The sequence below is a fragment of the Lepidochelys kempii genome, chromosome 2, assembly GCF_965140265.1.
Source record: "Lepidochelys kempii isolate rLepKem1 chromosome 2, rLepKem1.hap2, whole genome shotgun sequence".
In the NCBI taxonomy this organism is placed as follows: domain Eukaryota; kingdom Metazoa; phylum Chordata; order Testudines; family Cheloniidae; genus Lepidochelys; species Lepidochelys kempii.
The window spans coordinates 222,487,156-222,510,114 of NC_133257.1; the positions used below are offsets into that span (position 1 = coordinate 222,487,156).

General features: G+C 39.3%; 1 protein-coding gene across 2 annotated transcripts in view; it reads right to left on the reverse strand.

Moving 5' to 3' along the window:
• Positions 1 to 22,959, reverse strand: part of CASD1 (CAS1 domain containing 1) — a 61,277-nt gene that overhangs the window by 13,212 nt on the left and 25,106 nt on the right. The window contains exons 5-12 of one of the 2 annotated variants that reach the window (XM_073333918.1): positions 22,214 to 22,276; positions 20,766 to 20,810; positions 16,700 to 16,823; positions 11,129 to 11,343; positions 9,654 to 10,079; positions 9,090 to 9,179; positions 8,231 to 8,350; positions 4,264 to 4,420 (exon numbers count right to left, since the gene is read on the reverse strand). In XM_073333918.1, coding sequence (XP_073190019.1) covers positions 4,264 to 4,420; positions 8,231 to 8,350; positions 9,090 to 9,179; positions 9,654 to 10,079; positions 11,129 to 11,343; positions 16,700 to 16,823; positions 20,766 to 20,810; positions 22,214 to 22,276 — 1,240 coding nt within the window. The remainder of the gene's footprint in view (positions 1 to 4,263; positions 4,421 to 8,230; positions 8,351 to 9,089; positions 9,180 to 9,653; positions 10,080 to 11,128; positions 11,344 to 16,699; positions 16,824 to 20,765; positions 20,811 to 22,213; positions 22,277 to 22,959) is intronic. The other variant, XM_073333919.1, reaches the window with a different exon arrangement.

Below are 22,959 nucleotides of genomic sequence, written 5' to 3' on the forward strand. Positions count from 1 at the left end.
ACATTTCCTGCAGCTTTCCACCAATCCAGAAAGTGTTTGACCCTGGAAGGCATTGAGAGAGGTTTGTCTAACCTCTGCGTGGCCTGTAAACCGAGCTGCACCATGTCTGCAGACACCTCATGTGCAGTCTGGCATGAGATATTACAAACTTACCGGCGACTATGTGCCCCAGAAGCAGGAAGCAATGTCTGGCAGAAGTCTGAAGGCTGGCTTGAACTGTCTCTCTAAGCATGGACAGTCTGTGAAATCTGTGTTGTAGAAAGAGCGCGCTCACTTGCAGCGAGTCAAGGTCGGCTCCCATAAACTCCAGGCGTTGTTCCGGAATTACGGTCAATGTTTGGATGTTGATTTGCAGGCCCAGGTTTGTGAATACATCCATAGTTCTGTGGGTGGCACATAGAACTTCTTCTAAGAAGTGGGCCCTCAGGAGGCAGTCATCCAAGTATGGGTAGATCATGATCTCCTGGGTATGTAGGTGAGCCACCACTACAGAAAGGATCTTGGACAATACTCTGGAAACCAACAAGAGGCCAAAAAGGAGTACTCTGTACTAGTCCTGACTCAGAGTAAATCTGAGATACTGACCCTACCATCTCACAGATGATTCATGGAAATACGCGTCTTGGTGGTCCAGGGCTGAGAACCAATCTCCCTGTTCCAGAGATGGAATAATCGCTGTTAGCGTGACCATCTTGGATTTTTGGGCCTTGAAGTATTTGTTCAATGCCTTGAGGTCCAGTATGGGTCTCCAACCTCCCTTTTTCTTGGGGACCAGGAAATAGAGCTTAAAACCCTTTGGCATGGAGATGTAGAGGGACAGGTTCTATGGCTCCTGGTTGGAGGACGTGATCTATCTCCTGTTGCAACAATCTCTCATGAGAAGGATCCCTGAAGAGGGATGGGAAAGGGGATGGAGATGGAGTGGATCGAATACCCATTGGAAATAGCCTCCAAAATCCATCTGTCGGATGTCATGTGTTTCCAGTTGTGGTGGAACAAAACAAGGCAATGTCCAAAGGGATGCAATGGGTTGGGAAGTGGCAGCTGATGTTGAAGGGAGTGGCCTCGAACAGGATGTCAGAACTGATGTTTTGAAGTGACAGACTCCGATGTTGAAGATTGAGGCCTGACTGTTTGTGTCTCTAGAATCTGGATTTCTTTCTCTGTGGGTTTTAGTAGTGTTGTGATGGGAACTGTGGTGCACGCAATTTGCGAGAAGACTGAGGACTAAATTTTCTCTTTTGTCTGGTTTTATAGATCTCCAGTGACTGAAGTTTGGCTCTGGAATCCCTAAGTGTCTGGAATGATGCACTGTTCTCCTCAGCAAACAACTCAGAGCCATGGAAGGAGCAGTCTTAAATAGTTGTTTGCACCTCCTTTGGGAAACCTGAAAGCTGCAACCGCGAAGCTCTTTGCATAACAACTGCTTCTGAGATGGACTGGGTCACTATATCAGCTGTGTCAAGCACTGCCTGGAGTGCTGTTTTGACCACCAACTGCCCTTCATTGATAATGGCTCAAAATTGTTCCCATTATGATTCATTATGAGATGGTCAATAAAGATGTTAAGTTTGGTATAGTTCATGTAATCATATTTTGCTGTTAAGGCCTGGTAGTTTGCAATACTAAATTGTAGAGTAGCAGAAGAGTAGGCCTTTCATCCAGATGAGTCGAGGTGCTTCCAATCCCTATCATAAGGGGTGGAGGACTTTGAATGGTGTTGCCAGCCGCAGGAGTTCACTGCATCTGTCACAATGGAATTAGGCGGAGAGTGGGGAAAAAGTAAATTCTGTATTCCTGGTGTTGCCCTGAATTTAAGGGGTGTGTATACCCCAGAATGTAATCAGGTTAACTGCAGCCATATTATGTGCATTCAGCCACCCTGAATTAATGAAATAAAACACCACATAGTTATGGGTTAATTTGAAGACAGGGTTTTAGAAGCAAGGTCATATCTAGCTGGCAGTTTCTGCTAATCAGAATAAAAAAGGGGAACAGACAAGTAAACAACTAAAACTAAAAATCTTAATTTAAAAAAACAAATTTAAACACCTCTATTATTAAAAATGTATTAAGAATAAAAAAAAACAGTAAAAATCATTATAACCTATGTTTTATAAAAATTAGTTATAAAAAATTACTTAATAAAATGTATTTTAAAACAATCCTCTAAAGCAGTGGTTCCCAAATTTGTTCTGCCGCTTGTGCAGGGAAAGCCCCTGCCGGGCCAGGCTGGTTTGTTTACCTGCAATTGCGGCTCCCAGTGGCGGTGGTTTGCTGATCCAGGCCAATGGGAGCTGCTGGAAGCAGCAGCCAGTACGTCCCTCGGCCCATGCCGCTTCCAGCAGCTCCCATTGACCTGGAGCAGCAAACCGCGGCCTTTGGGAGCCGCAATCGGCCGAACCTGGGGACGCAGCAGGTAAACAAACCGGCCCGGTAGGGCTTTCCCTGCACAAGCGGCGGAACAAGTTTGGGAACCACTGCTCTAAAGCCATCTTAAAAAACATTTTTCCTGACTCCCTTTCTCCCTGATGGGTAAACAACTGTCCACAGAAAACCTGCTGTTATTTACTTAATACTATTCCAAATATTAAATATCTAAAATGTTCTAAATCTATTGCTTATGTTTATATGTGCTTAAATCTACTAAACTGCCGTTTTAAAGAAAGCACGTTGCATAAATCTTATCAAACAAAATTGCTGTGTTCCTATTAATTTATTCCTAACACTGCCTAAAATAAAATAATTAAGTTGCCCCTGTCAAAAGCTCTAAAGACACCAGATAACACTGGGAGGTACATAATATTTTTTTATTGGCCCATTTGCATGTTGGTGTGGCCGATACTGGCGTCTGCATATAAGCTTAGCTGGGTCCAACAGCATCTCGTTGATGGGGAGCTTTATCCTGGAGAAGGAGGACAACGAGAAGGTATGTAAAATATCCAGCAAATTATGGTGAGTGTTTTTTACCTCCTTGAGAAATATCTGTAAGGTATCTGCCATCCTCTTAGGCCTTGTCTACATCTACACTACACAGTTTTATTGACAAAAGTGAGGTTACAAAAAACACAAACTAGCTAAGAAAGAATGTCTAAAGAGTAAAGTATCCGTGAATGGACTCCTAATTGCTCTGTCTCTAGCCAGGGATGGTTGAGAAGGAACTGAGGGTCATTCGCCCACGCAGAGCTAATTAGCCTCAAGGCAAAGCATGAGGAGGAGAGAGCGCATGTACATGCTGAACGAACACTGCTACCGAAGATCTCTGATCAGAAGTGTAGGGATGCACCTACACCTACAGTGAAGCAACACTACTCGAAGAAGAAGGGGTGGAGAATCTAAGTTGTGATCGTACATAGAGTCTTTACTCTCCAGGTCACTGGGTTCTAATCTAGGTGAGGTAAATGATCTACAAAAACAGTTACCACATGACAGCTCTTCACTGAGCTATAGTATATGAAACAAGCTGGTGGTATCACTTCAAGTTTCTAAAGAACAAGCATCCACATTACAAGAAATAATGCATTTAACACCACTTGACAATCTCAGAAAAGGGATCATACACTGTAGCAGCCAGGAGACCCCTACTGGGTAAGAGATAACAAAATTCATCCCTCACGAAGAGGGTTGAGGTACATTGGCAGCACAGACTAGGGGAAGTTCGCAATACTGTTGCTCATGCTGTCCGTTTTCTGTGGACAAAGTATTTTTCTAGAGGACTAACTTTAGTTTGTAAGGTAGAAAATACACTATGCCATTCCCTCTCAAACTTCCACAATGAAGAATGGTTGGGAATATATAGTTCTGAATTTCATTCCACTTTTTAAAAAGTGAGCTTTTGTAAATAAAAGGAAAAACCATAGACAACATAAAACTCTGATTTCAGATTCTGAATACAGGTATAGCAATCTAGGAGCAAGTTCATATGGGGTTTTTAGCTTGCATTCAGCAACTGTTTGTTTCTTTCAGTGTTCGCCAAACATAATTTTCAAAAACTCAGAAATATAATTCAGATTCCAACCAATTTAAGCAAGGATACAGTTCAAACACTTGATGTGTTTTGTTGAGAACTACAGCAAGTGAAAACACTCTCTCCAAGTTTAGTGGACAGTGGTTTAACATATTTATAGAATTTACTTCTACATTATTCACATATCCAAATAAAGACAAACATACTAGCTATCAAGTTTTGTATAGGATTGTAATTGTGTAGATTATCATGTAAACACCTTTAAAGTAGAAGGAAAGAAACAAAATTTATTTTACCGTTTGCTTTCTTCTGGACTATCTGAGGCCATACAGCTAATGTAGCATAGATGATCATAAACCAGACAGTGACTAGTGGAACAAAGTAGTAAAATTGGTAAGGTCGATCCATCACTATACATAACACCACAACCAGGAAATTGAGACGAAATAAAACCTGTGGGTGGTTGGGATGAGAAGGAAGAGAGAAGTGTTTTTTTCATTTAGGATTACCATCAAACTGGGGTTTTCTTTAACATTATACAAATTATATAAATATTATTCATATCAATTTAAACACCTACAATATTACCTTTCTTGAAATTTGAATGGCTGTCTCAATAAGCAGTTCAAACTTTAGCAAAGAAATAGAGCTGAATGATTGTAGTTTGTTGTTTGAACCAAGATACCACTTGATACCAACAGGGTGAGCCAGTCACATATTTTAAAAATGTATAGTGTGCTCCCTCACATTAACTGGGCAAAAAATGCTACAACACGTTTTCTCCAGTTGTCCTTATATTGGAACAATTGTTATGAACAACAGTGGACTTTGAGATATTCTCTTTTCAAAATGAAACGGTAATTAATAAATCTGGTAGAAGACCTGGCAGAGGTGATAGCTAGGGGCTTGAGACTGGAATGGACATTCCTGGACCAGACCATGAAGTGGAGAGGGTTAAAGGTTCAGTACCCTGAAGCTGTGACAGGGCCGAATAAGCACTCATTTGAGTGAAGCAGCCATTCCACCATCCTTTAGGGGAGCATTAATGATCTCAACTAAAACACCCAATACCTTTCTTTTTTATTTTACTAATGACGAGGGAGGTCATAAGTCCAAAATGCATACAACAGCTTAAAGCTTCCAGAACTTAATTGAATGAAAAGAGCTGTAGTTCAAATCAGAGATGACAGTAGTTTGTCCCATCCAAAGCAAGACCTGCAGTCTTGGAAGCAGGCAATCCAATGTGCTGGAGTGCTGAATTCAATTGCTCTTATCCACAGAGAAAGAAAAACTCCTTAAAACATAAAGGCCCATTGGTGTCAATTGGCAAAGGCTTCACACTGTTCTTTACAAACAACAACTGTCTCAGACCCCACAAACTCACTACACCTAATACCCCACCTTCATGGTAATTATCCATAAAGCGTAACATGCGAGACCTCTACAACAAGTTTGTAATGTACCAATACTCATTAATGAGACGTACTAATTAATGTACTCAATACTCATTGTGAGATCTGTGTACAGGTGTGTGTCACCTGGTACCCCAAAGCAACACCCCCACATTTACCATGGTGATATAATTATATGTTTTATACAAAGTATGCCTTGTGATATATCATTTTAAAAGTTTCAGAGTAACAGCCGTGTTAGTCTGTATTCGCAAAAAAAAAGGAGTACTTGTGGCACCTTAGAGACTAACCAATTTATTTGAGCATAAGCTTTCGTGAGCTACAGCTCACTTCATGCATCCGATGAAGTGAGCTGTAGCTCACGAAAGCTTATGCTCAAATAAATTGGTTAGTCTCTAAGGTGCCACAAGTACTCCTTTTCATTTTAAAAGTATTGATCTGTTGAACATTAATATCCTGTTAGATTGTATGTGCTATAATTGTATGGGAAGTTATGAAGTTTTATTATGTGTGTTACTGTAATATGTTGTAAGGTTGGGAACACTCATAACCAACCCTTCAGGTACAACAATGGAGCAGCCAGACACTGATAATGGCCCGTTAAGGGGAATACACATTCACAAGGACTACCCTGGGAATTGTATAAAATGGAGACCTCTCAGAGAGAGCATGTAAACAATGGAGACTGTTTGACTCACATCATAGCAAAAGATCTTTTCAGCAAGCTGGAGGAACCAATAAAGGAGGGGAAGTGACATCATCATTTAGCCTCTCTCCCTCCTCCCCCACCCCAACTCAATACCTGGAAACACATCTGGAGAACAAAGTCTGATCTGGGGAGGTGGTCCCCGGCTGGAAAGGAGGGTCCCAGCTTGCGTATTAAGGAACTATACCATCAGGGTAAGACGCTGTTTGATTTAAATCCTGTCTAGTTTATGGAACTCAGATTATGATTTAATGTTTTATCTCTTAGGTAACCTACTTTTATCTATATTGCTTACTACTTACAATCACTTAAAATCTACTTTTCTGCTTTATATTTTACCTAAAACAGTGGGTTTTGCTTGAAATGCATGGGAAATCTGCTCAGGAACAAAAACTGGTATATGTCCTCTTCACATTGAGGGAGGGGTGGACTGGGTAATAAACTTACACTGGTCAGGCTTCTGACCAGGGCAAGATGGTACAGCTCTGGGGTCCTGGTCTGGGGAGCTGTGGGGAATTCGCTGGAGCCTTTCTATTGTTGATTCATGAGTGGCTGGCAAAAGCATTCATGCAACTCGGCAGGGTGTGTCCCTGACTGTGGATGTCTGTGTAAGTGCAGTACCTGGAAGGGCTTGCAGCTTGTCACAGCATCACAGTGTGACAGGTAGCCCAGGTTGGTGAGACAGAGGCTAAGGGCTCAGTGGTACCCCGTTTCCAAGCTGCACCGCAGGAAATCCATCACAAGGTGATATTTAAGTAATAATATAAACACATAAAAATTATTCCCTTCTGGTTTTGGAGTGAAAATGAGTCACCAGGAAATATGTCTGGGTGATCACCCGCCAAGGCTAGCTGGTTATGGCTAGATGATTACTCAACTGTGTACCTTTGCACCAACATTGACAAGTCAACGGAAAACCACATAAGACTCACTATAAACATTGAAACCACTTGGAAGTGAAAAGGAACAATATGACAGTGAAGAAATTGCCCTGTCTGTGAATACAGACAAAAAACTTATTTGGTATATCTCAGCGTGGATCCATTCACTGAGGAGGTACCTTGTTAAGTGAGGGAGCTTCATAAAGACTGGGTCCTAGCTCCTTGTTTAAGTGCTGCAAAAGACTGAACTTTAGTAGTTATCTTTCCTATCTAATAATGAGTGTAGGCCCTAGTTCACATTTTACAATTTTATTTTATATGCAACCATTCTATTAGAATGTTATTCTTAAATAAATCTCATTTCTGTTTACTATAATCAAACTCAAGTGCTATGTGTGACACAGGAGTGTTGGTCTAAGGTAAAACTGTTAAACTGGGGTACACTCTTCCTTTGGGAACAGAGGATCTGGGATTTCTGTGGGTATCTAGTGATCAGGGACTGGTTAACATAGGGGGACAATCTGAAGGGATCCATGGACTGGGGTACATCTACTGTCAGCCTGCAGGGCAAATGCAGGACTGGTATAGCTCACAGGAGAGTACTTGAGCGGCTGACAGGCTGTTTGTGTGAGGGAGCTAACACTCAGTTTGCACAGGCAAGAATTCCTCCCACTGGAGGCAGGTGGCAACATGGTGGCTCACAGCCCCGGTTGCTCTAAAAAGCATCACACTCTTCACAGTGAGAAAAATTTGATTTTGTTTCCAGGCAGTACATCCTGGATTCACCAAACATTTATCTATTTGTATAAGAGCCAACAGAAAAATGCTCTAGTAGTATGTAAATAGAATCTCCACATTAAACAGACAAGATGGGGGGATGGGTTGGGGAAAGAAAGATTCAAAATGGATAATCTAGATAAAGTTTGTTTCAGTCTTGCCTTTTCATAATATTACATTGGTTTATGTTCACCACTAGTTATTGTGCCCAATTTCTGATGAAAACATTAAGAATGATTATTTTTCACCTCAGCCACATTCTAATGAGTTACCAGCCTTCTCTCTAAAAAATTTCATTATGTTTGTATTAGATAGACTAGATTGATCAGGCTACATTAAATAGACCAGATTAGAGAGAGACAGAGACAATGATCAGTTTGTTATGAATATCAACCAAAATAATTTTAACCTCAGATAATTTAGTGAGTAGAGAGAGATCTGAACTTGGAAATATTTTTATATACATCAGTGAAAGATTTATTCTTACCTGACACACTCTATACAATCCAAAGTCTCCTTTGAGCCAAAAGTATGAAAAATGCCCATAACCTGTTTGGAACAGATATGCAGCAACCAGAACCCGAACGTGCATATACACAGGCAAAAACTGTTGAGAAAAATAATTTATCTTTTACAGAGGGCCACAGAAGCTCTCTCTCGCTCTCTTTTTTTAAACATTATTAATTGCAAATAAGTTTGGAGACAAGAGGACAAAGTTCTGTATTTTAGGCTTGTTGTGTTTTTGTTTCATAAAACTTTGTGTCATTGTAAACCAACTATAACAAAAGAAAGAAATTTTATGACCTACTTACTACTACTTAAAGTGATTGTCTTTTGACCTAGCTTCTCTCAAATTGTAAAATCTGAATAAATTTCTTACAACTGTATCAACAACTCTACTTTCTTGTGTGTCTATAACGGGATTAAAAGGGAAAAAAAAAAGTGTTATTGAGAGTTTGCCCTTTAACAGTTTCAACTCCCAAAACACAAAAAAGCTGTCTCCAGTAACTTTTTGTAATTAAGTTAATACAGTCTTCTACAATGAGAAAATAATTCCCCTTCACTGGATATACCAGGAAACAAAACAAAACAGTATAGCCCCATTGATATCTTAACTTATTGAAGAAAATGATATAAATGAGGCCTCACAACAATTATGTCTTTGAAATCAAAGATTAAACAAGGAGCATAATGTGAACTGTTTATGATACTCAAGTCTAATAAATGCTTGGATATTTTAACTTCTGTATCTTGGCGGTAAATGGCAGAAGCTTATTTTTCCTTTAAGCATTGAATCCAAATCACATTACTTAAAAAAAAAAAATAATTCAATTCAAATCACTTACAGTGCTTGCTCCAGAGATATGATAAATCAAAATAACAAGCTGCATCCAGCCTTTCCATTCATCTGTCTGCTCTCTATTTAACATCTTAGTCTATGCAAAACAAAACAAGAATGTTGCTATTCCCAAAAGTACAACGAACATCTACAAAATGAGGAGAAAAAGTTCAAAACAATAAACCACTTTATGGGCAGTTGGATCTAAGAAGAAAAACTTCTACACTAATGACATTTATAAAGTTCACTGTGTATTAGATGTTGCTCCACAAATCAATGCTCATCTACTAGTTTGAACTAGGATTTGACTCTGATGCATTATGGCCAGTTGATGGATGAACGCTACCAATAGCTGCACCCACAAAAATGCTTTAGCCAATGCACTTGCAAAAATGTCCTTTTGCACCTAATTACCAGTTTGTGTAAAATTACTGAATTACCACATGCAACTATATATTTTGTGAGTGCATCAGCAATATCTTTTTGAAAATTTGACCTGTAATGTTTTAGTAAATAAAAATGAATTCACTTACAATCCTGAACTGGGAAATGACACCAGCATGATCTTTACCTCTTTGGTGTTTTCGGTATAAAATACCCCCAAAACCAGGATGTAGATGATTGGTATGAAGAAAGATGAATGTGTATAAAATTTGTTTTCCTTCATGAATAGATTTGCTCTGTCACACAGATAGAAATAGGCCATGATTAGACCCAGCTTGCAGAAGGAGTGTAACAGCGTCTCGAGTGTAGAAACAGGAGACGTATTGGTGACAGGTTTTTTCTCCTCTCCACTTTCCATATCGGTGCATGGCTTGTTTTTTCGATGATTATTACGATAAATAAAACTGAGAATTAAATATCCAATAATGGACAAAGCAAAAAAGCAAAAAGCTAGCTTCTGTATCAGTGTGAGGGGAGGTTGAGGCTGGCAGCAGGAACCATCAATGGGCTTCAAAATCTTATTGCAGTAGACGTTCATAAGAATCATTGCACTCTGTCAAAGAAACAAGTAACTAGCTATCAAACATTCTCAGCATAAGTTTTCTTCAAATAGCTTTACTAATATTTCGCAGTAGTAAAGATTTCCCCTATCATTTTATATTTAAGCACTTCATATATGAGCACACAGGTAGTTACACACAAATTCCAGGATTAAAATAACCCATATCAAAAGAGCTAAGTCAATATTTTTAAGAGTCCTGATGTAAACAAACAGCTTTAATTTTTATTATTGATTTTGGAAAATCAACAAGAACCAAAATCACGAGCTGGAGCACAACCCAAATAAGTAGACCTGAGAAGGTCTGCTGTGGAGGGTGTGGAAATGTAACACTTCTACCCCAAACTGTGGAATGGCAGCAAAACTGCTTTGCAAACATTACTGCAGACTCAGTGTTGCAGTAACCCATGCAGCTTGCCAGCTGACCTGCACAGACATGGATCCAATAACCCACCTTCTGCCTATCTATTACCCTGCCCCCAAACCACAAACTTCCTCCATGTTGTGCTGCAGGGAGCCTCTACAGAGATTTATATAGGATGATGATCCCCTGAAAGGGTTCTTCACATCCCCCCAGCCTCTGCCATAACAGAATTACTACTAATACGCTGAGGATCTTGCACGCTCACAAAAGGCGAGATTTAGGATTTAGCCCTGAGAGCAGCTCTCCAAAAAGCTGCAACTGTCATTCATTCATGCAGAGGAAAGTAACAAATTTGCAGCTTGGATTTCTCAGGATCTGAAGGATCTAGTGATGGTCTCAAATAGTGCTTAACACACAGGAGAAACCACGTTTTTTAAACAGCTACATAGTTACTTACAAAATGGCAAGTAGCATCTTGTAAAATTTGTTTTGCAAGGTCCCAAAAGATACAATTTCATCTGCTGGGGTCTTGCAAACAATTTCATGTCATTTTTAAGACTACAATCAGCAAGGGACACCAAAGTTCATACTACCTGCCATTACGAGTACAACATGTTCAATTAAAATCTTGCTCCATTATTAATTCTTTGTTATGTTGACTAATAATGAAAGTACTCACTGTTTCTCTGCTTGATTCTGGGAGATGCAGGCCATCTGAAGATTGCATGATAGTTTCTTGTGCTATGAGCTTAGAAACACTGAACACTTTAACTTTAGCTTTGGAATTTCTGGAGCTGCTGTTCAGAATACTGACTGCAGCTTCATTGTAAGCATCTATTTTCTCATTAGTGATCATTTTCCTACTGTCACTCAACATATCTTCATAAACAGGATCTGAATTTAAAACAATGTTAAGCTTTATTAAAAAAATCAATCATAATCACTCAAATTCTATAGACTATATTCATCCTAAAAGATTAATCATAATTTTTCAGTGCTACACCATTAACGTTAAAAAATTAACGTTTTACCATTTGTATTATAATCCTTGTTTTTTTTAAATGAGGCTTAAGCCCAATAGTTCACTGTAATCTTCAAACTGGCATACAAGAATTTAGTTTGGGAGCAAGTTTTCCTAAAACCTCTCAGAACATGTATTTAGTCATCTGATAAAGAAGAGATTTTCTCTTCTCAAATACTCTTGCACATTCCAATGAACCCACATCAACATTAGTTTGGGATTTTTTTTTTTTTAAAGCCTAACTCTGCTTGTTCAGAATTCGTAATGTTGAATATGTCAACTGAACGTTAGAATGGGCACATCAACCATCAATACAGCTAAGGTTACATAAGTATTTACATTCTAATCTAAAAATCCAGAAACATCAAAATTAAAACAGGACTAGCTACCTTAATTCTGTCCCCGCATATTCATTACATCACTATCTTTAAATTCATGATCAAACACTAGTTCTCAATTCAATACATCACACTACTTTTCCTATAACCTTAAAAACACACTAAAATACTTATATTTTTCATACCTCTATACTTGTGCTATTTTCATAGTCCATTATACCTTTATTGATATTGAATTTTTATACATGTTCTCCAAGTATATATTTTAATGTAATATATCACTTTTTTCCAATTAGCAGCACAGCTGGATGGAGTTCAGGATATGAGGCACTTAACTGAACTAATGTAGATGGCCTTTGTATTTCTGCATAATTTTCACTACTACTTTATGACATACTGAAACTGTAAAATGTTGGGCAAGAATTGGTTATTTTGTATGTTTTCATACAAAAGAAGCAGGTCAGGCACAAGTTGAAGGTTCAAGATTTGAAGGACCCTATTAAGCGTGACCACTTCCAAGCAGTCTTAGAAGAAAAGCTCCCATCAGAGTTTCCAGAAGAAATTGAGGAACATTGGAGCCAGCTGAAAGCAGTAATCATCAATGCCAGTGAGGAAAACATAGGCTACCAAACCATAAAACATCAGGACTGGTTTGATGAGAATGATGCTGAAATTGAGCAACTCATAAATGAGGAGAATGACATTTTGTCCTTGGCAAAACAACATAAATTGTAATATAAAGAGAGAAGCCCATGCCAAGGTGATGGTGGAAGTACAACATAAAACCAGAGAACTCAAGAACAAATGGTGAACTGAGAAAGCGCAAGAACTCCAACAACTCGCGGACATCCACAATACATGTGGATTCTTTAGTGCCACCAAGGCTGTTTATGGGCCAATTTGTCATGGTATGAATCGTCTTCGCTCTATGGACGGAAGCACACTTCTGAAGGACAACGAAGCCATCAATTCTCGCTGGAAAGAACATTTTGAAGATCTCTTTAACCATAATTCTATGGTTGCAGATTAAGTCCTTGAGCAAATCCCTCAACAACCATTTAGGGATGAGCTCGGAGACCCTCCCAATTTGTAAAAGGTACACAATGCTACCAAGCAGATGAAGAACAACAAGGCAGCAGGTCTAGATAGGATCCCCGCTGAAATCTTTAAAACGGTGGACCAGAGCTAATTCGGCAGCTTTACCTGCTTATCCTTAAAATCTGGATAAAGAAGGAAACACTCAGTGAAATGAGGGATGCCCTGATTGTCCCCCTCTTCAAGAAAGGGGATAAAGTGGATTGTGGAAACTATTGTGGTATCTCCCTCCTAACCATTGCAGGCAAAGTTCTAGCATGGATCCTTGCAACCCGCCTTCTGCCTCTGTCAGAAGAAATTTTACCAGAGTCATAGAGTGGTTTCCGACCATGTTGTGGAACAGCAGATATGATATTCACAGCACAGCAGCTGCAAGAAAAGTGTCGGGAGCAAAACCGACTGCCGTACATGGCTTTTATTGATCTAACTAAAGCCTTTCATTCAGTCAATCACCGTGATCTCTGGACTGTACTTTCTAAGATTGGATGTCCTTATAAATACATCAATGTCCTAAAATTGCTTTATAATAACATGAAAGCGACTGTTTTGAGCAGCAATGGCTCCCAGAGTGAACCTTTCAAAATACAAACAGGAGTCAAACAGGGCTGTATCATCGCTCCAACCAAGTTTGCGTTTTTTATGGTCGTCATTCTTTACCTAATTGCTGGGAAGTTTACAGCTGGCATTGAAACCATTTACAGAATGGTTGGAAAGCTGTTCAGGCTTAGCAGCCTGAAAGCCAAAACTAAGATTTCCACAACATCTACTGTGGAACTTCATTATGCTGATGACATTATGCTGATGACAGGGTTTTTGAAGATCACGACATTCGAACAGACATCAAGCTTCTTGTTTATCAAGCCATTATTCTCCCAACCCTGTTGTATAGGTCCAAAACTTGGACAACCTATAGACATCACTTGAAAGTCCTTGAGAGGCACCATCAACGCTACCTTCGTAAGATTCTGAAGATCAAATGGGAAGACAGGCGCACCAATATTAGTGTCCTGGAAGAGGCGAAGACCACCAGTATCGAGGCAATGATCATCCGTCAGCAATTCCACTGGACTGATCACATTGTCCGGATGCCAGACCATCGCCTCCCAAAACAGGTCCTGTTCTCTCAGCTGAAAGAAGGGTACCATAACGTGGGTGGACAATGGAAGCGTTATAAGGACTTGCTGAAGGACAAGCTAAAAATGTGTAATATTGACAATTGACACTTGGGAGACACTTGCCCAGGATCACTTAAAATGGAGTGAAGTCCTAAGTGATGGTCCCCTGCATTTTGAACTTGCTCACCGTCAAGCTGAAGAGGACAAGAGGCACAGGAAGAAGGAGAGACTGGTTTCCAGTCATGGTCAACAGCCTCCTGTTGAGCCTGAAAACATCTGCCCTCATCGTAATACAACTTGTCGTTCAAGAATTGGCCTTATTAGCCACCTGACGACCCATAACTTCCATGGAAGATGATCATACTTGGTAATGAGTGATAGCCCATCATCATCATCACTCCTCCTGGGGGAATTCTCCACCAAAAAATTAAAAATTCTGCAACAAAAAATTAACAATGCTGTGCACAATAGTTTAAATTTTTTCAGAATTCTGAATATTTTATTTGTCAAAATAACACAATATAATCACACCAGTTTCAATTATTTTTGGTCATTTATTTCAGAATACCTGTAACAATACAGACAACAAAAAAAGATTCAGGAAATGTTTTTTGACAAATAGATTCATTACTCGGCATATTAATACAGAATTCTGAGTAATAATTCATTTAAACTATAATACAAAAGCGTATTTCCCACACCCCTCAGAAGCAGTGCAAAGGCTTGGGGGGAGTTAGGGGTAACGAAGGAGCTGAGGAAGGGGGAAATAAATTGCTGGGAAGGAGCCTGGTGTGAACTTGGAAGGTTGTTGGGTATGGACGGGAAAAGTACAGAACAGGTTTTTTTGGGGCAGGCATCGAGGGATTGTTAGGGAGCTTCCCCTATGAAGACTCTGACTGACCCTTAGCCTCTCCCATTCAGTCAGGCACATCTGCTCCTGTCATCATGTGTCCTTGCACTGTCCCTGTCCATGTGTCCCTCCACCCCACTCAGACACCCACTCTCCCCATCCGGCCCTGCACTGCCTCCCCCTGTCCCTATGTGGCTCTGTACCCCTCCCTGTGTGTCTCTGCTCCCACCCAGCCACTCCCCTGTCCCTGTGTCCCTGAAACCCTCCCCATCGCATGTGTGTCTGTGCCCTCATTCAGCCACCCTCTGTCGCTCTGCTCTCCCTCCCCGGTTACCATGTGGCCCTGCACTTCCCTCCCCTCTGTGGGCCTGTGCCTCCACTCCCCCATTCAGCCCCTGCCCCAGTCTGTCCTCCCCCACTACCCCTTATGAGCTCCTGCCTGACCCCCCCTCTCCCCAGCATCCCACGCCATCTGTCTCCCCATAGTCCCTGTCTCCTGACCTGGCCTGACAGGCGCTGCGAAGAAGGCAGGCTCCTTGTCTTCCCTAGCTGGCCAGGAGCTGCTGCTATGTTCTATTGCCACAGCGCCCTCTGGTGGGCAAAAGGCAGAACTCAGAAGTTATTTTCTGCTGGGAAATGTTGCTGTTCTTGCGCCACAGCGCCCTCTGGTAGGCAAGAGGCGGAACTGCAGCAACATTTCAGCAGAAGCGTCTTTCTGTGCAAAAAATTAAAAATATGCATGGCTCATTAATTACGTGCACGCAGTAGTGCAGAATTCTCCCAGGAGTAGTTTCATACTAATGACTTTAATGGATTGATGTACAGAACACTATCACATGCCCCATGTGTATCTGATGGCTTAATCCTGCAAAACACTAATGTGCACAGTGCTTCATACCATGAGCAGTCCCTCCCAGGTTTCAGACACAGATACTGATTGCTATGGGGCTAATTAGAGTAGTAAGCACTACATTTAATAATGCACAAAATAGGGTCATAAAGTTATAGAAAAATTGCATATGTTTTATTATTTGAGAAATCGTATGTGATCATATAATTAAAAACAAATACAATACATAAAACATGAAAGAGCTGAGACCACATGTGTAACCTGAACTTTGGCAAAACTTGACTTGTAAACCATTAACTAAGCAAGCTTAACATTTTCTTAAATTTTTCTGCTGTTTTTTATTTAAGTTAAAAATCAGCCATGTTATTAAAATTTGAAAATATTTTACACCAACAGTCTATTTGATGTATGTAATTAACTATAGTCATGGTTGCATATTGGGTGTGGGTATGCCCAGTATCAGTGCGCTTCTTTGGAAAATGTATCCCTTTCTGGCTAACGGCTAACTTCATAATAAAAAAATGGAAAGGAGCATTTCTCTTAAGCTTTATCATGGGTTGTATAAGTCAAGCAATTTGAAGAAGTTTTATTACAGGAATCTTTCAACGAGAGGTCAGTTTTTAGGGGGATTAAGATTTTTCTTTTCAGGAAGAAGAAATCAACTGGTTATGTCTAGATATAACTGTCAACACATGTAATTTCAGATAGCTCTAACTCATGAAGGTAGGAACAGGCCAAATACATGGAATGTACAGTCAAGAGGAAATGGATGGAATCTAACATACCAATATTGACAAAGATCCAAGTCTTCCAGATTGGATATCAAAATTTTCTGAATATTTATGCACACACTAGACTGCGCTGAGGTTGTTCATAAGTAAAGCAAGGCAGTGAAAGATGGTTTAGTCCTCCACAGCCTGCAAAACTGTGATTCATATCAGACAATTACAGCACAAATTATAGTTATCTACTGTATTTTACCTTGTAAGACCCAGTATACATCACTACTCTTTGCTAATTTTTCCAAAAGAGGTGCTATTGAAGTGATATTGATTTTATATTGCATGAGGGCTTCGTTGCTGCCATTGTGAATCTTGATAGACCACTAGAAGATCAAATAAAAAAAAATTCAGTTTCTGTATCTCTAAAGTATATACAATCATAAAACTTTACTGATTCCACTCCATCATTCGCAGCTATTTTCAATACTATTATAGAACCTGTTTATTTCTTAAATATTTTAATAAGCTATGAAGATTTGTGGTGGTATCTATTTAAGTACTACAGTGAAGGGGAACATTTATGTATCCAAGTGCCTCCCAAATATTTAAATAAAAAATTTACAATAACAATCTTTCTCTGTCTTCCTTCCCAGCCTGTAATAGAAATAGTTGAGGAAATTCTTTAAATTATTGTTCTGTGTGTGTCTGTGTTGACATTACAGAGGGAACACAGAGCCAAAAAGATGAGTTTTGTATGAGCCTGAACGTGGTGAGACCTGTAGCCATTGTAATGTTTTGTGGGAGTGAATTACATGATCTAGGTCCATTTCCTATGAAAGGTCTTTTCTTCCACACACTCAAGCCTGTTCCAGCTGGTCAACAGTTTCATTACTTCAGTGGAAAGTAGCTATTGTGAGAGGTCATAATCTTGGAGGGAGAAACAAATTTATTCTGAAACTATGCCCAATCAGATAGAGAATGCTGAATATCAAAACAGATACTTTTGCTAAGCCCAAGAAGGGGCACAATATTCTGGCCAGTCAAAGTCAGAAATGAAAGTTTCTGCTACCATCAGTACTTCAGCATCAAATAGTGCTGAGGAGTCCCATGGACCCAAAGGCTTCAGAACTGATATCCACAAAGAGAAAGGTGATGCCCTTGATTAGAGTTAGGTAGAAGGGGTCATTTTGGTACTGGACTATCTATAAGCAGTAGTTAGGGAACAATAGTTGCGCTTCACTGGTTCTTCTAGTTCTTGACTGGGTAGAGTTTTCTGTAAATATATTTTGGAATTTGATTTTCAGTAGACCATGATGGTGGTTTTTTCATCTTATATCAGAGAGTTTTCATTTCTATGTGGGGTAGGACATGGTGCAATCAGGATTGGGGGGTTATTCTTGAGTTTCTTATGTTAATGTCCAGCCTTAGGCCATGTCTACAATACAGGTGCTATAAAGGCTCACCTACGGCACTGTAGCTATGCTGTTGTAGTACTGCAGCATAACAGTTTCCAAAAATGATGGAAGGGGTTTTTTCGTCGCTGTAGGTAATCCATCTCCGCGAGCGGCAGTGGCTAGGTCAATGGAAGCTTTCTTCCCTCGTTGCTTCTACACCAGGGGTTAGGTCAGCACAGCCATGGCTGAGCAACATAGCTTTGTCAATCTAAATTTTAAGTGTAGATCAGGCCTTACTATTTCGTCTGGGGTACTGGTGGATGTGTGTCTGTGTATGAAAGAGAGACTTCTAAGAAAACTTATGAGAAACAAAAAGCACAGAGTTCAGATAGGAGTTTTAGGCGATCATCTGTAGGGAAGTCTCCCAAGATGGTGTGATACTGGCAGACCAGGTACTAGCTCATGCCAAGACCCCCAAGCCTCACTGAACACTGACAAATGCACAGCTGGAAACCAGTCTGGCCCATCTGTGTGTTAGTATTATTAAAATAGGTAGATTTATAAAAATGTGTTTAGACTGTATAAAATTCTTGTAAGTTGTTGCATGCATTAATCTCACACATAATATCAGTGTCCCATGTTATAAGGTAATATTTAGGTGTTTGCTCTGAAACTATAAAGCCCCACAGTCAGGAGAGATGCATTAACAAGTGTGAAATACTAGTTTACCACAAGAGGCGTCATCTCCTACCCAATGAAACAAGGCCCATAGACATCAGACAAGCTATTGTGAAACATAAGGGGACAAAAAACTTTGTTGATTACTCCCCCCAAACCCATGAAGAGAGGAGAGTGCACAAACACTCATCCCATCAGCTTGAGTTTTGGGGGGAAGGGGATAAAAATCCCTGTCAAGAAGAAATTGTTATCCCTATGCTGTTTGAACTCTGAAGGGCAAAGACTACTAAGCATAAGCAAGGGACCCCAAGCTGTTTAGCTTGGGTTAGCCCCAAAGGATATATAGACATTGCATATTGCAACAGTTTCTATCATCTTTTGAAACTGAAGACTATAATTCATTTGTGTGTGCATGTTTACCTGCTTTAATTTTTGTAAATAACTCATTTATTTTCCTTATTTAATAATAGTTAATAAATCATTTATTTTTCCTTAGTTAATAAATCTTCAGTTAGTTTATTATAGCATTGGCTACAAGCATTGTTTTTGGTTTGAGCCTTGAGATGCAACTGACTTAAGGAAAGTGACCAGTCATTTGAGCCTGGGAGTAGCCTGAATATCATTTTGATTTTTGGTGTAAGGCACCATCTATCCCAAAGGCAGGCTTGCCTGGAGTGCTAATATAGACTGGAGTACCCAAGGGGACTGTCTGTGACTCTACATCAAGTCTGTTATAGTGCTTGAGAAGTTCATGCTTGATACTTACTTAGTTGGTGAAATTTAAGCGCAGAACTCACAATCAGTTTGGGGTTTGTGTCCTGGTTTCTAACAGTCGGCCTTGATGCTGGTATTCACATTTATGAGCGATTCCAGACAGCTGACATACGGCTCTTGTGAACTTTTTGACTACATCAGACTACATGAATACATCACCTCTTCTTGGAAACTTTTGGTGTCCAGAGGTTTATAGATTAGCAGGACTCCTAGACAAGTATTGTCTCCAAATTCACAGATCAAATAGCAGCACTCAAAAGATTTTGTTTCCAGTGTGCTACTCCTGAATTTGAGCCAGAGTGGACTGATTTGAACCAAAGTGATTTAAACTGACAAATGTAATCATGATTTCAGTCAGCAAACAGGAAACCGTGATTGAAACTGATTATTTAAATCACGTTTTGCATTTGTACTTTTTAGTTATTTTCCTAAAGAAAGGCTAATTCTTCTTAGTTGGTAATTATTAAAATATGTTGAATTGCAACTAAGTATAGCTTTTACATTAAATTGGGGTATTTTTGCTACCCAGGATGATGTCATTAAAGGTGGGAGATAGTAGGAAGACTAGTCCATGTCCTGAAGTGATGCTGATACCTGGCATTGGGGGAAGGACCCTACTCCTCTTCCTACTGGAAGTGGGGAGAGAATGAGGACTAGTCTACACTACCACATAAAACAATGTAACTTACATTGCTCAAGGGTGTCAAAAAAACACCACCACCCCCAGTGACGTAAGTTACAGTGACCTAAGCGCTGTCCACACCCGCACTATGTAGGTGGCAGACACTCTCCCATCGGCATAGCGCGTCTTCACCAGGTGCACTACAGTGGCGCAGCTGCATCGGTGCTGCTGTGATAATGTAGCACTCTAGTGTAGACTTGCCCTGAGGTTCAGATTCCTGAATCAGGATGTCAAAGCTCACAGTCTCAGGAAGCACAGATACTTAGGTGATTCCTGGTAACAGCAGAAGGGGGTATTCTACAAGTCGACAGAGTACAGAAGACTTTAAATTAAGTAAGAAGAATGGATTCCTGGAAGGAAAACCTTGCAGACAGGACCATCATCAAGGTCAATACTTTTTTGAAAACAATATTCATTAAAAAGTTTATATTCAGTTGGCCAAATTATTCATACAAATATTTAAAACTTTTATGAAGTACTTGGTCTACCTTCTCAGAGGATTTGTTCTACATTTCATCCATTCATCAAGCCAAAACACAGTCTTTAACAATGAAACAGTGAGAAAATATTACTGTACATCACACAAGTCTATATACAAATATTACTCTGATATATTAAAAAGTATTTGTTATAACAAGAACAAGACATTTGGAATAGAAGATTGACAATCAGTGTATGTTTTCCCTTTTGAAATTAAAGTAACTATTTCCTCTTGTAACTTTTCTAGAAACACATGTCTTCTCCTGTCATAATTTCCATACATTCACACCAGAATGCCTACTGGATGAAAAGCTTACCGTAGCAGCTCCTGCTACAATTACATGAGGTTTTGCAATAGAACCCTAAAACACAAAGTAAAAGAGAGATTAGTCTTCTAAATATCTTCACAAATCACTAAAGCTATTATTCAATTTATTGCACAAGTTATTTAACATCTGTGCCTTGATTTTATCACACCTCCGCTGTCTTGTGAGGCTAAGAATTTGTAAAGCAGTGAGATCCTCAGATGTAAAGTTCTATGTAAGTGCAAAGTATCGTTATGTTTCCATATGTTCAAAATCATTTATCGAGCTAGGCAGTATTTAAGTTTGCTCTTTAAAAGCTATCTAGGCATCTACTCATAAGATGTTATGCATTGCTAAATCACACAAACAAGCATTATAGCAGCTGAAATAAATATTCTAAACATTTGTGATCTGGCATGTTCATTGTTATGAAGTGGCCAATGACTGAAGGTATTTGTCTAAATAATTAAGTGACAATTATATTATTATTATTATTTGTAGTATTGTTGTGCCTAAGAGTCCTATACACAGACAGGACCTCACTATGCTACGTGCTGTACTAACACAGAACAAAGAATCCCTGTCCCCAAAGAGTTTACAAGCTAAATATAACACAAGAGACAGATAGAGGCAGACGGGGGGGTTACAAGAAAACAATGAAACAATATTAGTCAGCATGATGGGTAGTGGTCTCTGCACACTAGCAACCTAATTGCTGTCAAGCATTTTGTAGCCATCATGGAAAAGGACAATTTTAAAAAGGGTTTTGAAGGAGGATAGAGAGGTAGCTTCACAGATGTTTACAGGGAGCTCACCGAAACCTGAGGGGCAGCATAGGAAAAAGCACAGAGATGTTTGTTTGAAAATTTAAGAAGTGGTGAGTGCTTTAGTGGCATAATGAGCTATTATAGAATCATCAAAGGAAGAAACCCAGAAATGGCAACTATTCTTTAGTAAGAGTCAATTTGTGAACAACTTTACTAATTATCAAGAGAGATACATGTTCAAATCGTTATATTTGTTAAGTATAGTAATTTGAAAGAACACCTAACATGCTGGATAGCAAGAAAACAAGAATATTAGATAGTACGTATAACTAGTGCATAATTTTAAGATCCAGTGCACCCCGCACAAGTTTGCAAGAGTTCACCAGATACTACAGAGCTGTGGGATTCTTTGTAGACTTTCATTTGACCTCTAAACTTCTGAGTCCACATTGTGAATTTCTGCAGTTTGTGTTAGCTTGTTCTGTGTGAATATATACTGTTGATATAATAGATTAACACTATATCTTTTTAGAGCTCTTATTGTATAACTTGATTTCAATTTTTTAAATTATTATTCTCCTTTATCTACATCCAGAACTTGTACACAATACGGGTTAAGCACATGGAACAATAGGAGATTAGGTCCCTCAATCTGTTGGTATTTTCTAAAGTCAGTATATTTTTAGAACACACCTCAGCCCAAGATTTGATACATTGCTTCATAGAGCCATTAACTTCTGGATACCATAGGAAATCCTGTAAAAAGAATGTATTAATATCTGTGAGTAAATTTAAGCGTAGTTCATCATTCAGAAAATGCACGTCTATATCAACTGCAAGCAATGCATTTCATACACAGAAAATTACACTGGTCCAAATTTTTCTTCATTTCTTTACTACATTCATGGACCAATCATAGATGAAAGATCTGATGTCTTAATTGGCCAGGAACAAAGGGTAAAATAAATGGGAGTTTTGTCATTTACTTCAATGGAGCCAAGGTTTCACATAGAATCTAAACCTTTAAACGAGTTGGAAGCGAAGAGTCTCAGTTTTCCAATGATATCAAGGACAGAAACAAATGTTTTAAGGTTTACAAAGGATCACATCAGTGTATTCTAGTTAACTTTTTGCTTCATTCCCCACAACTTTTCGCAACAGCTATCTTGCAAATCTCTGCACTTGAAAACCAATTTTCTGAAAGCTTAATATTCCAGGTTTCAAACTATGTTGAGTCCTAACATTTAACACTAGCATTTCACGTTACTGACTTCTAAAAATAGAGCAGAGAGAAACAAAAAGGGCCAATGACTTGCACTTTATTAAAATCATTCCCCCTCAATAAAAATAAAATCTCTAAATTAATTCCAAAAGATTTATGTAAAACTTTATATGTACCTCAGCTAATGTTATTCCCTCTCCTAAATAAATCTGAGAGG